This window comes from Aptenodytes patagonicus, chromosome 5 (assembly GCF_965638725.1).
Source record: "Aptenodytes patagonicus chromosome 5, bAptPat1.pri.cur, whole genome shotgun sequence".
NCBI lineage: Eukaryota > Metazoa > Chordata > Aves > Sphenisciformes > Spheniscidae > Aptenodytes > Aptenodytes patagonicus.
In genome coordinates, this window is record NC_134953.1 from 65,494,983 (window position 1) to 65,515,822 (window position 20,840).

At 37.9% G+C, this 20,840-nt stretch overlaps 1 protein-coding gene across 6 annotated transcripts in view; it reads left to right on the plus strand.

The window, feature by feature from the left end:
* LOC143161327 (BEN domain-containing protein 5) overlaps nucleotides 1-20,840 on the plus strand; it is a 987,131-nt gene that overhangs the window by 617,448 nt on the left and 348,843 nt on the right. For 4 of the 6 annotated variants that reach the window (XM_076340242.1, XM_076340240.1, XM_076340239.1 and 1 more), the window contains 3 exons: nucleotides 3,387-3,535; nucleotides 8,155-8,368; nucleotides 12,273-12,471. The exons of the other annotated variants lie outside the window; for them this stretch is intronic. In XM_076340242.1, the coding sequence (XP_076196357.1) occupies nucleotides 3,387-3,535; nucleotides 8,155-8,368; nucleotides 12,273-12,433 (524 nt within the window). In that variant the 3' untranslated portion in view covers nucleotides 12,434-12,471. Of the gene's footprint in view, nucleotides 1-3,386; nucleotides 3,536-8,154; nucleotides 8,369-12,272; nucleotides 12,472-20,840 lie in introns of those variants that run through there. 6 annotated transcript variants of the gene reach the window in all.

Sequence of the window (20,840 nt, forward strand, 5' to 3'; positions counted from 1 at the left end):
GCCTACTTTGGGATCAGAAAGCCTTGCGATTGTAGGCCTTCGCAGTTTGTCTTTATTCTGTTGCACCCAAAAACACACTAATTTGCCCTGTTTTTATCAATAGAGAGTAAGGTGATTTAGAGAATTAAATCACTGACTCTTCCCTGTAGGCCTAACTTTAAATAGTCCTTGGATTGCAAAAGATAAGAATTTCAATAACTTCTTAAAAAAATTGTCTCCAGGCTAAGATCTGTGCAGTTTGCTATGGTTGTATATGGTCAGAAGTAGTGAAGTTGTATCAGGGATAACGTTTGGGTGTTGTTCGCTCCCTGATAGATACTGCATTTTCATGTTGTATTGCTAAGAATTAGTGTTGCTCTAAAGTCAGGGAGTATATTCATTTCATTCATTCACATTCGTTCATCAACACACACACAGCGCCCCAGGCAGTTATTTTTAATCCCAGTTTAATTTCAGTGATCCAGTTTACAGTGTCTTGGGACTGACACCAGGATAGGGAGAATGAATTTGTGTCTTACCATATGTATGCAATTACTTTTATTCAGCTTTTCTAGATTTGTGCAGCTTTTTGATGTAAAAAAAAAAAGCCTAAGGTGTCTATCCAGTACGAGTACAGGAAGTACCATATATATGATGTTTCCCCTTCTCAGACTCCTGTTGTTTTTGTTCAAATTCTGGTAGACCATGTGGAAAAACAGCTTGCTGCTTTCAAATGTATATTGACCACTTTATAATTTAATTTATTTTGGCTTATTTACTAATTTTTGAGTAGCTTGTAGCCTAAGATGCATTTTTGAGGAAAAGAGGTGATGAAGGGAAGCCTTCTACCTCTTCATACTGCATTTGAAGTTGCTGGCCTCTCAGATATTATGGAAACTTCACAGTCAGAAGGAGAAAGATTTTTGCAATAAAACAGTTGTTTCCTTTTTGCGTTCTGAAGAATTGTCTTTTTTTTTTTTAATGATTCTTATGACATAAGTACTATCATTGTTAATTAAGCCTTTAGATAGAGGCATATATTTTTGTATGTCCCATTCATCATCTTTAAAGATGCAGAGCACGAGAGCTACAGACAGAGGAAACTTCTTAGTGTATGGTGTGTGGTACACAACTCCCATTAGCAGTAAGGCAATAATGTGGGTTGCATGTCTAATTCACAACATGCCGGGTTGAAAATACAGTCTTTAGTAGTTGGTGAAAGTAGCTGTGAAGACTACCTAGATAGAGGCAGATTTCTGTTTGGGAAGAAAAAAAGAGTAGAATATAAAAGAAGACGTTAAAGCCTTTCTGTTGGTGACTTCTAAGCAAGCCGTAAAACATGAATTGCAATAGAGGTTTTTCTGACCTATGAGAACTATGGTTACTGTGGACTCTAATCAGCTGTTTTTCTTGGGGAACTCTGGAAACCAAATCCAAGCTGTGTCAATACATGACTATAAACAAAAGAGTAAAAGACTTCTAAATAGCAGCTAGTAAAAGTGTTTAAACAGAGATAAATGTTTCCTTCTAGGGAGAAGGTGGTTGGACTTTGGTGTGTTCCTCAAAGTGACTTTCAAATTATAAGAAAACTCAAAATAGCACTTTGTTGAAGAATGTGTTCTTAAAATAACAGCTAAAAGATCACTTCTTAAGTTCACACTGGCAATTACATCACTGCATCTTGCTTGTTCAGGTGTGCCCACGCTGAGATGTGTGCAGACTTTGGGTGGTTTAATTAGTCCAGGTCTTTCCCCCAGTCTGAATCAGTTTAGCAGTCTCAAGTATAGAAAGTTTAATTCGTCTTGGTCGTGCCATTGCATATACATGATAGCAGAGGTGCTGATTAAGATTACTATGAAATTATAATGCAAATGGTATGGGGTTTGTGTTTTCTGTATTTGCACCATGCTTGCGTTGCATATGGCTCTTCAGACACTCTGTTGCGGCACTGCAGCATGGGGTTGTCTAAGTTGCCAAGACAACTTTTAGTTGTTGCTGAGTGTCAAGTGGCAAGTCAGCTAAGAACATTTAGCTAGCTATGTAGGTGTAGAATAAGCTATAGGATAAATGTCAAATGCTGATATCGTTGTATAATAATCTGTAAATGAAACTGCGCAAAGTAGGAGGAATGAATACTTGTTCCAGGTGCAGGAACTATTTAAGATACGTGACTCAAGACATGAGTTCTGGTGCCAGCTTGACTTGCAGAGTTAGATCAATTCAGGGCTTGGTCTATGTGTACAAATACTGAGGAGGGATGCTGAACCATGACAGTGACCTGATTATTGAATTGTCATTTGTTGAAGGTGTCAAGGTTGGGCTACAGAGTGCTGCAGCGCTCTCAGCACCAACCTGGTACAATATAGTTGTTACAAGTGGGTGAGTTTATCCTTATAGTTCTTGGAAGTGGCTGATTACCGTGGTGTCCAGGGTCTAAGCTGGCAACTTTGCTGTGTTAACGAACCACTGCCCCTGCGTGGAACTTCAGTGACTGCTGAAGCTTCTCATGAGCCCAGAGACAGACATCAAGAGACAATAATAGGCTGGGGGCTGTAGCCTGTTCCTGATTCATTCTGGTCTAACCGCTGCAATGAATGGAATAATGAAATCCAGTTCACAAATTATTTTAATTTGTTCTTTTCTGCCTTTTTAGGAACACTTTATAAGTTTGGTCTGGAAAAGAAAAGTTGATGACTGACAAAATAATTATCCTCCTTTGAAGCCTCAAACATATGCTTAGTAGTATTCTGTTGTTTAATCTGTGCTTAATTTTTGTTGATTACATTAAAAATAAAAATCAGCGTGTTGGATGGATTGGACAATCAAAATTCTAATTTATGTGGGTTTTTTTAACCTTGGATACTCTTTCTATGCATGATACTTTAGCATAAGTAGCCTAAGTCTGTTTCCTTTATAGCATTTCTGTAGATCCTCACTATTTTTAATATACCTCTGTTATATCTAAAGAGACTTCAAATTTCTATAAAATTTGTAATTCTGTATGGATAATTTATATAATTATCACAGTAAATTATGCAGGCTTCTATGCAACTATATAGTAATTTTTATTTGAAGAATTACTATTGTTGCTTTTGGTGTATAATTTCAGTGTCATTTTAACATAATTTCCGTAGTGTGCATTGAAGCAATCTTACCCATATCTGTAATTGTCCATATCCTTTAAGAATAAAAATAAACATTAAAATTAAACATTTTAATATTTATAAAGCAGAGTTACTTATCCTGCTTTTATTTATTGACGTCCGGAAGTAGGATTTTGGTTTAGACTCCTTCTAACTTTGAAATGAACATGCCTAATGTGTTATTTTATGCTAACCATGGGTGATGAAGTGATTGATTTCATGTTCTCTGGGATAGCAGACAGCTCTCTTTTCTTAACTGTCTAGGACCTGCCATTGAGCTTGAAAAAGTAAAACCAGAATCAATTGAGCCTGAACCTGAGGTACAGAAGACCTTCAGTGAGGAAGCAAATACATCAACGTACTATCCTGCCCCTGTTCCAGTAATGGACAAGTATATTCTCGAGAATGGAAAGGTATTTTAAATTAAATATAGCATGAATAGTTTGTAAATGTCCATCAGGTGATTTTCTTGTGGAATTTTCATGATACCGGGGGTTTTGCATGGTAGCAGCTTATACAGACTTCCTCAGTTTTTATAAAGGCATGCTGTTATGCTGAGGAAAATTACAAAATTACACAAATATGAACAGCACAGAAAATCATCCTCAGTAATGAGAGCATTGAATGCTGTGTAACACAAGGAATATAATTATTAAATATGCATGCACAAGCACATTGGCGTAGTCTTCAATTGGTGACATACATAAATCTACCAAATACAAACCAGTCAGTAACCCACATTATAAGGTTACATTAGTCTACCTAGAAACACTTTTTCCTAAAAGGTCTTTAACGTTTTTAGTGTGCTGTAGTCCTATTGCAGAGAAGCCTTCAAGTTTTGGTTGGATTGGAGTCCAGTAGATAACGATGAACCCTGGGGTTCAATGAAAATGGGCTCCCTTGGATCTGGTAGGCGTGTTGCCACTGAATTGAGCTGATGTAGTGCTACTTTACAGATACTTTTATAAAGTTGGTGAAATACCATCTAGCTACAGTTTGCCAGAACCTGACTGATAGTTTTTTCAGACTTCAGCATGTTTAACACATTGTCCACTCATCTGCTGAGGCCTGCTTTTATAGCTGTTGCCATTATCATTAAATGAACATTGTATTTATTTTACAAAACTGTATGTCCTTCAGAATTGCTTATGCAGATCCTGTTTCTTAGGATATGTATGCATTCGGTACCATAACCTGAGAACCTTTTAGGAGGAAATGTCCATTTCAGCTTTGGCATACAGTGGACTTACTGGTGGAATAGCATGAAATATTACACTTTCAGATCTGTGTTACAAGATTGACTGTACAAGTGTCTGTCATTCTTGAAGATGAATTCGACGTAATTGTTGAGGACAAAATGTATGTGAAAAATAGTATAATCTTGACAGTTTGACAGGTATTTGGTTCAGATAGCTTTTCTTGCCTAATATATTTAACGTATGTCATTTGCTTGTATATTTTGTGTATATTTGTGCAATGAAAACTTAGCATATATTACTGTGAGAGTTTGGTTTACCTCCTTTTTTTCTGCTTAAGACCTGTGGGATAGGGCACATCCTTTAGTATTTGTATGCAGCTTTTCCTGCACCTTTATTTCATCTGCCAGCTTCTTGGCACTTCTGTTGCTGAATTTTTCTCTGTCTTTACAGATATTAATATCTCTTTAACCTTCTTTTTGTAATTTTGGTCTGTCTTTAAGTTTGCCTATTTATTGGGGCTTCAGCCAGCTCAGATGCCAGAAATGTGAAGTAATAATGTATTTAGAGTGTTGGAGGGTGTTTTTTTTCAGTTTTCCTTATTTATGCCTTTTTTCCATTACTTCTTTATTGACATGCACCACTAGAGTAGTTGAAATACTTTTTTAGAAATCTTGCCTTTTGTGGCATCGGATTTGATCTTAGTAGGATTCTTTCAAAGCAGATAAATCTCTCCCTTCCAGAGGGAGAACAGAGTTACCAAAAAAGAGCCTATGACATTCATAGGCTTATGAGATTTTCCTTAAAGAAAAGAAGGAGGGAAAAAAAAAAAAAGGAAGGGGGGGGAAAAAAAAGAGTTCATCTTCTCAGATACATTTTAGATGTATTGCACGTTAGCACAGTTATGGTGGTGAGCATTACTTTGAATTTGCTGTTGTTTCAGTTGTGTTGTGCTTGAAGGTTGATCCTGCAGTTGCTGAAATTTGGGGTAAAGTTCCCATTGATTTCATCAAGCCAAGGGTCTGGCCCATGGGGCAGCTCTTCCAGCAAGAAGGAAGTGGCTTCTGAATCTGGAGTACAGTAAGCTTCCCGTAGCTTTGGGAATAATAGGAAACAGTACCGAGCCTGTTTTACAGAGAGGTAAACTGAGACATGGACAGATTAAATTCGTTGCTGTAACAGTGCTAGAAATAGAAAAAGGGAGACATAAGATTTCTATGTCTGTGGCTGTCTGTCACGTAGTTGCTGTTACCATAGGTGTTTCATACCAGTGATAACTTTTTTTAATAAATGAAGCATGTTCAAAGAAGAGATGATCTGTCTGAAACATAAATATTAAAAATATTTGCTGTAACTTGTTGTCTTCTTTTAACTAACTTAAAGCTAATGAATAATGTAGTAGCTTAAGAGACTAAATAATCTTTAGCAAAGGCAAACCCTAATTTTGGCAGAGTGGAATCAGATTTTTGATCAAATACAGCAGTCTCTACAACTAACGTAATACAGACATCCAAAATTTGGCATGTCACAATTTTCCTAATCTTAGTTATTTTCGAAGTAACTTACACTCATTTTTACAGATAACTTTTCCAAGATCAAAACGGAAATAACTGAATTATAACTGATGTGATTGTTTTCTGAGCACAGACTGCTCACTCTGATTGAAATTATCTTACAAAATATGTAGAGCACCAAAAGAGTGAATTTTTTAAAGCAATTATGAAGAGGCTTGACAACAGAGAAGGAAGGAAAAAAAGGGGTGTTCATGTTGTGCTTATTACTAGTTCCATTTCTGTCCATTACGAAATCTAAATACCATGTGGACTTGTGAAAAGCTTCGTAGAATTCCTTTAGCGTAGAAGATTCTGCAGGAGAGGCAGCTTGCTTTATGGTTTTATACTTTGAGGAAGTTAAACTTTTCATTTGTTTTTTATAAGGTAGCTGGTAGCCAAACCATTCATATTCTTCTATTTAAGTTTTTAAACAAATAGTTGCTTTTGAAGGATGCTGTTGTAATAAAAAATTTCTTCGGGTTATAGCCCTCATTAATAATTAAAGCAGGTTTCCATTTAAAGGAAAAATGGTATTTTGTTGAATACAAAATTCAACAGCAGTAAAATTATTGTTATATAAAATTTTACAGTAGCTTTGTCCAATTTTCATTGCATTTAATGGGACTTATGTGATACTGTTCAGATCTGTATGGGTAGCAGGCACATTTTATGGAATGCCACATGAAAGGAGTAAAAACACGAACAACTAAGAGCAAAACAATTAAGGCAAACAGTCTCCTAATGTAGTTTTGCCATAGAGTTTTGTTCACAGTTTTTGGGTTGGTTTTTTTTTTTAAGTCGTGAGGAGACAGTAAGCTTTTATTAAAGTATTAGTGTTACAGAAAGAACCTCCACTTGATCAGATTTTATGAAATGTACATTTTGGATATAACAATCCAATTGATACATATTTTTGGTATTTTGCACTTCTACAGAATTATCTGAAAGCAAGTTCTGTCGTCTTCCTTTCCAGTGCAGTGAACTCTTATCAGTAATTAGAATAGCTAGGTCACGCACTAGCTTGTCATGGATGATGAGCACGTGCGGGTCCAACTGAATGAAGTTCATCACCATGTGAACAAAGCTTTCTGTGTGCAGAGGTAGTTCAGGTGTCTGCACTGTACTCCAGGAATTAGGAGCATGGACAGACACAGTAAAAAGTATTCTCCGTGGTTCTGCACAGGGCCAGTGTTTGCATCCAGTTGGGCTTACTGGTTGCACTCATGTCAGACCTGTGCTGATTACTAGTGGAGTTATTTTCCTTGCTGTTGCTTGATGAAGGTGTCCTGGTTATCAGGAGAACTATCAGCTCAAACATATGTAGTGCCAGCATAAGGATGGTACTCAGATTCTCGTCCTGCATTCATCTTAAGTCTGGAGCACTGGGAATCTTGGGGGAGAGATATGGTGTAGCTCTGTGGGAGTCAACCCAGCATAGGCAATGCTGAGCAAGGCTAATAAGCACAACCAGACTCGAGCACCTTGCTTTTGGGGACTACAATGGCTTCACACTGCATTTCCCAGTACCCATATTATCCTGCTTTACTACTTCAATCAAATATCTCTGCTCCCCATTGTCTGGATAATGGGAAGTTTATCATGTTGCAGCAATGGGTCATTGCCTTACCACAAAACAGTATTCACCTGGATTGATTGATCGTACATGATAGGCAAACTTCATGATAGAACTGGAAGTTTTACAAAGCTTCCAAACTCTCTTGGCTTATACTGAAATTGGAGCTCTCAAAATCCCTTCTCCCCTTCTAGTTACTTTGAACAATCAGGCTGAGTTTTGCCAACAGGTATAGGATATGACTTAGGAAGTATTTCCCTCTCTACTGCCTCCGAAATATGCTTTGGGTAAAGTCTGTTTCAGCCAAAGGGAAGCTTTCATATTAATGACAATGTTTCATCTTGCTCCTGAATTAGGCTGGTGCAACTGCTTGGTTTATATGCTGTGCATATCTTTATAATACTGGATGTGTTTACTGTTTCCTTCTATCTCTGTTCTTGACCGTAGTCTTTCAGGAGATAGGCTATGCGGGGGGAAAAAGTAGAGAGTAAGAAGAATTGAATACAAAAAGGAAGAGGAACTATATTATATAAGAGGTTGACTTGAACTCCCTGACCCACAAAGTTGGAGAAGTTTCAGAATTAGGCAAAATGGATTTGTTCAGCCCTAATTACTGTTACTATAGTACCTAATATTAATGTTCCTACAGCACTTGGATACTGTTGTGTGCTACATACCATAGATAAGTTGTTATTATTACTACCTTCTAGGTCCATCTTGGCAGTGGAATTTGGGTAGATGAGGAGAAATGGCACCAGCTGCAAGTAACACAAGGAGATTCAAAGTATACAAAAAATCTAGCGGTTATGATTTGGGGAACAGATGTTCTCAAGAACAGAAGTGTCACAGGAGTTGCAACCAAAAAAAAGAAAGATGCCGTTCCCAAGCCACCTCTCTCACCTCACAAATTAAGCATTGTCAGAGGTAGGTTATTTGAAAACTTTTGCTTCCTGCTTTGGAGTTTAACTATTAATCATTGAGTTGAAAGATGCTTCTTTTCAGCTCATATAAAATTAACTGATTAAAAACTGTAATTCAAATTGCTATTGCATTGTGAAGTGCATACATATCCAGGAAAAGTAAAACACATTGCAATAGCTGTGCACAGTGCAGGCCTTCACAGCTGAAGAGTTGTACTTCAGCAAGGTTCAAGAAGATCATCACTTTGAACCACTTGCAGGACAGGACTCTGAGCCTGGAGAACAACATGTTGTTCTGAAATTCATTCATAATACAGTGGGGTTTTTTAAAATGCATATATTCCTTTTAACAAGCCTGAGAGTAGCTTTACGACATTCTTTCATCCAGAATGTAACCAACTCTGGCATGAGGCACAGAAACCATTATAGCTGTGACTATAAAAATACGCATACCTTCCAAGGTGAGAAAGAATAGTTTTACCCTTTTAAGTGGAGAAAATGGAAATAGTAAAAATTAATTGTTGCACTTGAATTGGAATTTGAACAGGAAGTGTAAATCGCTGACCTATCTGGCAGGAAAAATTACAATGACACTTTCAATAACTGCAAGCCTGAGTCCATGTGTGGACTCCTTTGAGAGAGAGAAGGCCTTCTCCTTTATTTAAAGTGAATAGTGAATTTCAGTCCCTTTGTGTCATCGTGCTTGTGTTTTGCATTCATTTCTGTCTCTCTTGGTATTTCAGGCTTCTTTTTAAGTCAGAACTGAATCCGTTCCTCATGGAATACATACCGAAATTGGATTTTTAGGTTTTGTGTCCATACGAAATTGCAGTAGGGCTGAAAGAAATCTCCCTGTTTGATTGAACTCCATTATTCTGCATTTCCTGTTCTTAGTTGCTATGTGCTCTTAACTCTGAACTCTTTAAGAGATGTTGTAATCTTCCTTGCAAGTACCACGTTTTGGAAGTAGGAAATATGATTCCTCTTTGAGTGTGTGTCTGTGTTGTGTGGGGAAAAGTTGGAAACTGATCTTCATGCTGTCATCTTTCTTAGTTTGTAAGAAATGAGTAAAAGACATGGTGTTTTTTACTAATCTGCTTTAAGAATGTATGTGGAAGGGCAAGCTGTTCCATACTGATTTTCTAGTTCTGGCTGGGACCTTTTGGTACAATCCGAACACGTGTAGCAAAGTAATGATGTACGGGCCACGTAAGGAATCCACTCTGTGGCTGTGGCTACCCTTGTCAGCTCCTAATGGGAAGGAGAATTGGTTACCCAGATGCACACTTAGAAACATGCAGTAAAAAGGGGTCATTGTTCACTGGCCCATTGCAAAGAGCTTTCTAGTTTTCCTGCTTGAGGCTGTTGTTCCTCAGCACTGCTGGCAAGGTTGCTTATGTGAGAATTTCCTCCTCTACTTCAGTCAGGGCCAGTCTGTGTTGCTTGAGCCATTTAAATGATAGCTTTCTTCTAACTCCCCTTGTTTTGACTACAGTGAGTTTGGGAGTATGCTCCAACAGGTACACGGTGAAAGGCAGATGGGGCCCTTCCCTTTCTTCTCTTCCATACCTTTACACACTCCAGCAATTCAGCTCTTCCCTATTTCCTCGTTTTTCTGTGTTTTCTGTCATACTTCTGCTTCCAGCCTCAACCCTCATTTGAATTGTACTGTTCCACGCCCTGGTTTTCCATGTTCCTCTTTCCAGTGTTTATTTCACCTTGTCTTTGACTCCCTTTTTGTTAGACTCAAGACCGTACAATCTCCTCTTGAACCAGTTAAACTGCATGGCCAATGTTTTAGGTGGCAGCAGACAGACTTCCTGTATCAGCGGTACTGGGTAGCACATAACCATGATTTTCCGCATTGTCGTGTCCTTTGCATTTGCGTCAATGTTAGCAGGCCTTGCCCCATCATGCCAGCAGTGTTTCCTGGAAAGCTGGAAGTGATCAAATAAGTTGTTAATACATTGTGGAGAAGAAAACAAAAACAAAACAAAGAGTAGCAAGTGGAGAAACGGTGAAATGCGAGGGAATTAGAGTTTACATGGCCAATGACTTGGATCAGGCATCACAGAAAGAAGTAAAGCTCCTTGTTAGCCTTTGAGGTCTACTTGAATCTTTGGTCCAGTCAGAAGTACGAAGGGGTATCTATGCTCCTCTAAAGCCAAAAGACAAAGAAGAAGCAGAACCCCCAAATCACTCTTTGGAGCCCCTAAGCCAGCATCCTTGTGTGACTACTAAACTACTATCGCTGCAGCCCCTCATAGAAATGGAAGAGATGGAAGAGGAAGAACTGTGATGATCATGGATCTGTCTGGGTCACGCTGACTTTAAGAATCACAGCTGATGCATGAGTTCTGTCAAGTGATTCTTTGCTTGTCATTGTGGCTAAACTAATAACATAGCCTGTATTTTACTGGAAGTTCACCGTACTGGGTGTATCTGCCACAACCTGGGAGTATTCCTGAGATTGCTGCAGTCCAAGTTTATGTCCTACGAACACACTGGGTTTCTTCAGGTTCTCAGTGACATGCCTCTTCTTAGGTGCCATATTTCAAATCATAGTTTACTGGTGATCAGCATTTCAGCTGTCAGGCTGCATGCTGATTAATTTTATTTATTTTATATTCAGTACATCTTACAACATAAAATTCACATTGTTTTAGATGTTCTTATCATTCTGTGGACACAGGCTAACTTATTTAAAATAGATTTTTGAACGACAGCATTAGCTCTTAATGTGTCTGATATCTCTAGCTTCTTAAAAATCCCTACTGTGTAGTATGTAATAAAGAATTATAAAAAGTATGATGCATGAGCACTGTTACAAACCTTGTTAATGCAAAATAGCCTTTTATAAAACTTCTGAGAGGTTTCAAAATGAACTACAAAGCATGCATAGTACTAAATTTTCATAACTTTTTAATATGACGCATTAGAAATGTTATAAACCATGTTAATTAAGCGATAATCTCTATGGCTTTCTGTATATGAAGCAATAAACGGCTACTGGAATAGATTACTAGCCAAAGCAGAACAGGGTTTGTTTTATCAATGTGGGAAGCCTACACAAAAAAATACACTGTTCTGGTTATGAAAATAAAAAAACAAAACCTGTCTGTCTCAGAGGAGTTGGATGTGTTGCAGCACTTCTGATTTCAGTAACCTCTGCAGGATTCTGGCACCGAACTACCAACTCTGTGGAGCAGAATTGTCTCGACTTTCATTGCCCTCATTGCTTTTGCAGTTACTACTGTTGCTTGCTTTTTGTATTCCAGTTAAGTTCACAAAGTGCGTTGTGCAAACATGCAAGAAGATGGCTCTCGCCCTGAATAATCTACTAATAAAAGCAAAATACGCCCGGGGACAGGGCGTCTGATAAAGATGCAGACATTAATGTATGTTGTACAGATTTAAAAAATAAAATAAATCAGTTAATGTCTTCTCCTACTGGTTACTGCTTCTCTTCCTAACCTTTATCATTTACTTACTATCTTGAAGGTGTGAAGGTAGGAGTGACTCACAGGGAACTGTAGATAACAACAGTTCTATTGAGACCGTTCACCTGGGAGAAGATTCTAAATCTGCTGTGGAGATACGGACAAATACAAGAGTTAGGCAGGCAAGACTGACACTGTAAAAGGTTGGATTTAGCCTTGTTTCTGTATAGAAAGCCTATTAATGTAGTCACAGCATAACTGGAAGTTGGTCATGCCAAAGATTCAAGCCTGGTGAAAAATCTTGTCTTTAACAAGATAGCCAGTGAATCAATGCAAGCTGCTGTTGTCTTGCAACAAATATACACAGTGCTTACTCAGTGCTGTCTCTTGAGTAGTTAGCCCAACACAGGGCTATATTCTATTCTAAAAATATCCTAATGGCTCTTTCCTTTTTTTTTTTCTCCCCAGAATGTTTGTATGATAGAATAGCACAAGAAACTGTGGATGAAACTGAAATTGCACAGAGACTCTCCAAAGTCAACAAGTACATCTGTGAAAAAATCATGGATATCAATAAATCATGTAAAAATGAAGAAAGGAGGGAAAGTGCAAAGTACAATTTGCAATAAATTTTGGATTTTTAATAAAGTCTTAGTGTTTTACTTAAGTGTTGTTTTTTTATTTGTGTGGCATTTTTGCTGATGGGAGAAGCTTGAAGCTTTGAAGCGTTACTCTCCTGTAACTGATTCATTTTGAGCGGTTCTGTCAAAAGCCTTTCTATGGTGTAACCTGCTTTTAAATAATGTAAGATATATTGTAAGTTCACTCACAATGAAACAGTGACTTTTCAAAGGTTTTTCCAATGAGTTGCAGTATGTTACCTGCAGTTCTGTATATAGGTTGTAATTCTGCGAACACCAACCCATTTTGCCTACATTTTGTTTTACTGGAGTTAGTGGATCTAGGTGCAGTAAACACCTGCTTAGAAGGAAGAACTGTACAAAATCCACTTTGCCATTGAAAAGGGTTTTATTGTATTTTACAAAGTGTTTTCCTGAACTGAAATTTTACTCGTTTGTTTTTATAAATCTTTGTTTTGATCCCTAACAATATATTTGGTCAAAAACACACAAAGAATGCTTCTTTTTCACTTACTATCTTGTAGTTAGATCACTACATTGCCATCATAGTTTTAAAAAACCAAACAACAGAACCCAAAGCTGTAAGTTCTAAAATCACGTTAATTTATTTAAAAAAAAAAAAATCTAAAAGCAGTTCTTTTTCAGGCACCAAGGCACTTTTCAGATTTCTGGTTATGGTGCAAAGCTCTTCAGTATGCCCATATTACTGTTCTTGAAACACTCTAGTGTATTTGTATTTTCAAATGATTTAAAGATTGCCACACTATGGCAAGATTATGTATAATAGAAAATTTAGTACCATTTCCTCTGAGTCCATAACTTAACAGTGAACACTTTTAGCACAAATTTAAATTAAAAATAAAAATAATTTTCTACACTGAAGTTAGACTTGCGATGCAAAGTTAGAAGGAATAATTTGTTGTCTGAATTATACCTTGTTGTCTGTAAGTGAAAGAAAATAACCTGAAGTCTTGTTTCATGAAGGATTTTGAGAATGAGGTTTGTAGAGATAACTTAGGGCCTGTACTGATCAATTTTGAGGATTTGTTATATTAGTGATGTTAGTAAACCTTCCATTTGTTTTACGCACGCGGATGTGATTATCTACCTTTCAGGCTCTCTATTCCCAAGTATCAGCATTTGTTCCTTTGCTGATGGAACTACAAGGAACTACTGATGTAGTTTTGAAAGACTTACCATTTATTGTCATCTTCCTGTAGCACTGGTATACCCTAACGTAAAACCTATTTCAGTGTCCTGTATGCATAGATAATTTGAAAGGAGCAATGCAAGGATTCTTTAAAGGGCTGGGGTGGATGGAGGAAAAGAGGGGAAGGAGAGGAGGAGGGCAGTGCCTGTTTCAGAAAAGATGGAGAAAAACACCACGTTGTCTCTTCCTGTATACCACATGTGCTTAAATGATGCCTTAATTCAGGGCGTAAGTATTTGTTCTGTGCTTACTAAAGTGCAATTTCATGATCGGCTTGTGCCAATCTGAGTATGCTGTGCTGCCAAAAGAGCACGCCCCACTTTCGCTGCTCGTGTCCCTGCATTCCAGTCCCTTCCCTTAAACTGGCACTTACGATTGCGCAGACGTGTCGGATATCACTGATTTCCAAGGTTCATTTCATGAGGGCTGGTGCCGATAGGATGGAGCCAGGGAGCATTCATAGCGAGGGACGGGAAGAGGAGGAGTGTCTTTTTACTGTGGCTTACGCGTATTCTGAAGTTGCATTTAACAGCCTAGCTTGTCTCCTGTTAATCTCAAAGTGTTCTTAGGTGGTGTTTAATGAAGTGCGTAAATGGTTCTGCTTCCTAATTTGGGATGCTAAATAGCAAATTAGTGTTTATAATGTCAGTGCATGTATCCTTTTATTAATTAAAGAACAAAATAGAGATAACATTGGAGAAACATTTAAACAGCAAGTTTCCACTTTTCAAGCAGACTTGTGAATGTACAATTTTTTGAAAGTGATATTAGGACAATCCACTAGTTTTGGGGAAAAAATCTGTAATTTCTTCAGTCTTTTATGGCTTTAGTACTAATGTGTTTTCATTGTAACAAATTCTTTAATGAGAAGATCATGCTGCACTTCTTGAAGATAAGCCTATTTGAGACAGCATTTTATGAAACCTGGGAAAAGCAGATTACAATTTAATTAGAGTTAGGACTCCAGCCTGGCCCCAAAAGTCAGAGATTCTAAGTTTTTTCGCAATACCAGCATCATCTTTCTAAGGCTTCTCCTTGACAGACTTGTCCCATCGGAAGTTAGTGCTGCATATTGCTGGAGAATTTCAGTTTTGTCTTTGGGAAGGTATCTTGGAAGTCTTCATTCATTTCTTCCTGGAGTTTCTATCAGCCCAGGTCCAGCAGACGGTTTTAGCGGAGTTCGACAAGAGTATTTGGGTGGCACAAAAAGGCTCGCTTCCCTTTGAAGTGCAGCGTTGTGGGGGGCTAATACTGTGCCCTTTGGACTGGGCAACTGGCCTTTAATGTGAGCGTCACCTGAAGCTTTTCTGGGTTACGGTAAAGGAATAGGACATAGTAAAGGTAGTATACCTCTTTATTGTGTTATTACTTGAACTAAATCTTTGGATTTCAGGAAATAAGTTTTTGCTAATGATAAGCCAGTTTTGCACACTACAGTTGTAAGGCAATGTGGGGAGGGCTCTGTAATGGATAACGGGTGTGTATGAATAACATCTTTGCACTTATATTTGGTCCTTAACTCTTGTCTTTTCCCTCCCCATGAACCTGTATGAAGACCGTACAAGCCTTTCCCAGTGTGTGTGTTTCAAGTTGGGAAATAGGCTGCAGTTGTGTGTTCCAGCATTACCGAAGGAAAAACACAACCTTTAATGGAGTGTGCTTTTCTGCATTGAAATACTGATTGATAAATTAACTGTGAATTTCATTTCACTATGTTATACTGCATTTATGGCCAACGCTGTTCTTGTTGGTACATTAATTCTTCCGTAATTGTGCCTGCCTGTACATAGTTTTGCTTTGTTCATAATGCATCTGCCATAAATCTACCATAGGAAACTTTATGCGAAAATAGCGCCTACTAACTTTTTCTTACTCTAGCTTAACTTCATACCTGTACGTCATGTGAAACAGGAGAGAATTTTGACATAAAATGAAGTAGGTTTTATTATACCCTGTAATACCCCTCGTTCATTATTCTAAGATTTGTGCTGTGCCGTTACTTCATACTGTAAACCTGGATTTGTAAGTATCAGAAAAACGCAATTTTAAGAGGAACTGACTTTTTGTCCTGAGAGATCAGTGCATACTGTTTACTTCTTTTTTTATCGAAGAAGGTATTACTGTTATATGAATAATCTGATCCTTTGTTGCCACACATTGCTGCTGTAATTTGTGATATTCATGACCTGATCCATATTGAAGTGCCTCTGGCACACTTGCAAGGAAGCAAGGTTAGAGTTAACAAAAAGGGCTTTATTTTCTATTAATGATTTTATAAGGGAAATGAGCTTCCTATTATAAATTTAAATGAAATTCCTATTATATTAAAGGAAAGAATCCTACCAGAGATTTTAATACCTCAGTCAAGATGTCTAGCTACTCAATTAAAAAAAGAAAGCTAGTATTTGTTAGAAAAAAAAATAATTGTTAGGTTCTGCTGTTACAGAACAGGTTTGGCTTTAGTGATGCTTTATAGAGATGGGAGTTGTTTGTTGTTTGGGTTTTTTTTTAATACAGCCAGACTAAAATACTTATTTAGTCATGTCAAAGTTGAACTATAAGTAGAAGGAATTTAAGTTTGCATTTGGTTAGCTATTGAGCATGACTGTCAAAAGAAGGTACAGTCTCCCTGTGGGAGGTCACTTCTTTGCGCTGTATGTTTGATGCTGTATCTGATAGATTACTACGATGCTGCTTTGTTGTTTTAAGCATAGATTATTGTCCTTCTGGAAGTTTTAAGTAGCAATAAATGTAACTTTTTTTTATTTAGTGAAATTCTAAAGATAATTCAGCTTCACGCTTCCAGAATTTGTAGACCTTTAAAAAAATAAAGCTAAGTGCAGGTCATTGTTAATACCATCTTGATGCAAAGCCTCAAAGGGGTGAGAATGTTCTGATTGGGAACGTTCTGTATTAGCTGTAGCCTCACTGTGCATTAGCTGCATTCGTAACTCTTGAGAAACCCAAACTTGGACTGTTTCTGAAAGGGAAAGTAAGGTTGTGTCACATGGAGCTATACTGAGGATTATTTCAATATTCCATCTTCTGGTGTGAAAATGGCCACTCTTCAGAAAGGTACAAAGATGAAACTTGTGCTTCTTCAGAATGAGGTGGTAGTTTCCTCACTATTCTTGCAAATATTTGTCATTCTGTGCATGCCTTTAGTCTTAGATTGATGAAGTCATAACATCAATTGCTTAGACTTTATTGGTGTCATTTTTTTTTTCATCGTAACAGTGTGGAACTGTGAAGTGATTCATACAACACTGAGGCAATAAAAATGTTATGAAGTGCAATCATTGCATGTTTCATGCTCAGTAGCTAATTTTAATTTCACCATCTTGGACACTTTTTCATCCCCTCAGGCTTCCTAAGTAGGAAAGGAGAATCATTTGCACTTGGAACCCAGGAACAGTGATTCAAAAAGGAATTAATTTGCTTGGCTGTTCATTTGCTTTACTTCTGCAATTATTTCTGCTGTTTGTGTTTGAACAATAACTTTCATTCTATGCATCAGATACCCACGTGTTCAGTCCTCCAGTGAAATTACAGTCCTGTGGTTGTGACGTCATTTGTTTATCGTAAAAATGAAAATACCTCACCTGTGACATCAGGCGAAGTTCCATTATGTCTGGATCAGAACAGAGGTGAAAGTGAGTCTGGGAGGAGAGGAAGAAGTTGAGCCTAAAGGATTTTTTTTCTGTGCTGCCTTCTGACTAGAAAACTTCCAACGAAGGAAATTTTCCTCCACATCTAGCAGAATAGCAACGTTATGTTCCTTGTTTATTGATAGTAAAACCTTAATGGAACTAAACTCTTTATTATATATTTTTAATGAATCGGGTTACCTACTTTCATATTAAATTTTAGTCTTTAGTGATTTGAAATTAAAGAGTCACAGAAAATTTACTGAACACCCAAGGGAGGGAGAGGCTGGGGGTGCCTTGGCTTTTATTGTAGTATAACAATTGCTAGAAGTCCTGTGAAATACAAGGTAAGAAATTATGCTTGTTGGTGCTTGTGTATCCTTTATAGTTAGCATGAGCTTTCATGCTTTTGGAGTGGAGAAAGATGTTGGTTTCATTATCAGAAATCAGTTGGCTGATTATCAGAAGAATTGCCTGTGAAACACCCTTTGGTGTTCACCCTAATGAATGTGAAGGATGTACTGGGACAGCAGTAGAGGGAATATTTCTGATCGTGCCATATCACACTGGTACCAGCTCCTTCCACATGAGACTCGGATGAATGAAAAAGCTTACATGGGAGAGTTTCATATTCTTTCTTTCATAGTCAAATATATCTTTAAAGTCTTCCCAAATGTTTATAGAAATCTTACTGAACTGTAGTTTAGTTTTTTTAAAAATAATGTATTCTCCTGTGTTTTCCATTTTTCTTGTGTTAGCAGAATAGAAGTTTAATGGGAGACATCTTTCTCAATGTTTAAGTTGGGATATCAGCCCACTGATAGTTGAAAATAGTCCATTTTGATGCACCATATTCTTCCCTTTCCATACAGAGTCCTGTGCAGGATTTATGGAGGTGCCTTGTAAAGAATAATTATCAAAATAAGCAGGATTGGAGGTGGATGGGGCAAAGCACCTGTCTCCAAGTTAGTGTTCTGTGTTTCCATTTCTTGAAGTGTCTTGGATTATGAAAAACTAAAACTCCTGAAAGTAGGATTCTCCATTTTTTTTTTCCTGCACTGTATATTAAAATGCCTTGGCATTTGCTGGTTTCTTTGTGTTTGCAAGGACTCTTTCATCCTTCCAGAACCAATGTACATTGTAAGTTCTGCATTTCACTGCACATCCTTACAGGAATAAGCAATTGAGGATGCAGAATTTGGGGCTAAGCAGGGGTGAAGGTGATGTTGTAGCACCACCTCTGCTTTGGAGCACAGTGCAAGGAACCACCCTCCTTGTTAGGATAGGGTAGGACAACCTAGAGGGTGTCTCTTCTTTAGGTAGAGTCCCCTAAAGGCAACTCATCCAACAAAGATTGTTTATTGCCACATTGGTAGATACGTGCAACTTCCACTCTGGCTTTCCTAAACTTAAAAAGTAACTGAGATCCACTCAGCAGCAGCCAAATGCAGAGGAGGACCCTATGTCTGATGGTACAGGAAGCCTAGGAACAGGTTGTGGAGGGGTCGCGTAGGCCTTTTCACCTTCCCACAGAGAATTAATACGTGCAGTTTAGATGAAGTCAGTAGCCAAATAGCAAAATCTCAAGCAGTTTGACTGGCATTTAAGGTTTCAATCAGTGAGAAGTTTTATTAATTAAAGTCCAATCACTCTTACGTGCCAAGAATTTAACCTTTAACAAGTAGAATAAACAGCATTTTCTTCTGCAGCCAGGGGCCTCTATCTAGTACAGTTACACAGCTGTATGTTTACAGATGTAATGTACTGTTGTTCTGTATAAATCTGTCTATGCCATGTAAATCCACAAATTGATAATTTTCCTGATGTTAGCCAGCCCTGTCTGTTTTCCTGGTCTTCATTTCTGTTCCTTTGGCAAGTGGGAGGCAGTCTTCTGTGCTTGCCTTAAAGGTAAGGAGATGGAAGCATTTCACAATTCGTGCCTTGCAAGTTGTCAGCAGGGTTCTGAAGTGAAATACCTGCTTGTTATTCTTGGAGATAAGTGACACAGAGCTAGAGCATTTCCTTAGGAGATCTGGTAGTACTGCTGTCACCGGAAGGCAGACTTTGCAGTTCAGGGACTTCACATAGCAGCATTTTCTCTTTTTTTCTTGCTGTGCCAAAGCATAGATTGTAGCAAAGAAAATTTTACTCTTATATGAAAGTCTCGATGAGGTAAGATGGCATAAGCAGATCTTTCAGCAGTACCTCTTAAAAACATTCATTTCTCAAAACAGAGGATCCCCTGCTTTTTCAGAGGCTCAGTGGCCTGGAAGCTTCCCACCTAATTGCAGTGCCTAAGTTGGGATTGTCACTTCCATCGGATGAGCAATGGAAAGCATTAGGCACTTTGACAGATTATACTGATTTATGACTTTAAATTGCCTTCTGGGACTCCCTTTTTCCATTTACTGTATGAAAAACAGCCACCTGTTGATCTCGGAAAGAAAGAGCTATTTCAAAATTCTGTGATCTAAGTACAGTTCTTGAGAAGGATGTTCCTAGCTGTCGAGTTACATGCCTAAAGGTGGGTGGAAAGACTGCAGGCTGTAGCGCGTCTGCTGGCGGGTCATTCGATGAGATGATGTGGTCCCCTGCAGAACACGTCAGAAAGCTTTGCTCGATTGCTCCTTTGAAGAGAAACCTTGGCTGGACCGCAGCACGCTGCTTAGAAAAACAAGCAGTCTTGAAAAAGCATCAAAGTATTAAATCCATCTTTTCCTTTAGTAGTTTATTCCAGTGGGTAACTACCCCCACTGCTCAACTTGTGCCTTATTTCTCTGTGACTTTTTGAGGCTTAACTTCTAATTCCTGGTTCTTGATTTGTCTTTCTTAATACTCTCTTGCCTCGGTATTTCTCCACCTCATGAACATCTCAATGGACTGGGTGTCTTCAGTCTTCCACTACCACACATTTTCTAGGTCGCAACTCATTTTTGTAATATTTTTCCTTTAGGTCTACCCAAATTCATTTTAGTTTTATGGAAATAATTTCTATAGAGGAGTACTTGATATTTTCTTAAATACTGTATTACTTAATGTGATACAATCTCATGTTTTAGAACATATGTCACTTTGTCTTAGAACGTCATATACAATATTTGTAATTTCATTTTGTGGGGCAAACTTAATTTGCCTCTGTAGAAAAAAAATATTTAATTGATTCTTGACCAATTGATGTCCTAGTGTAATTCCCTTTTTACTGTATTATTAAATATAGCTCTGTCATGAAAATATTGTTCTTAAAATGAGTATTTCTCTCTGATACACCTTCCTCTTTGACTTGGTACTATACGTGTGCCAACGACAAGACAGAGCATGTTCTTCCTGCTTGCCAAACTGCTTATGCATGTATTCATAGCTCAGCCAGGCAGGTGGGTGACGGTGTCAGACCGGGCTGCAAAGAACAACAGGTGAGCAGAGTTTCAAATAAAAAAACTTAGAAGAAAGGGAAGCCGCTGTCATTTTACTATTGTTAAATTTTGTACCGTCTTCAAGATAGTTATGGTGTTTTCTTGGTTGAAAAAGAACTTACGCATTG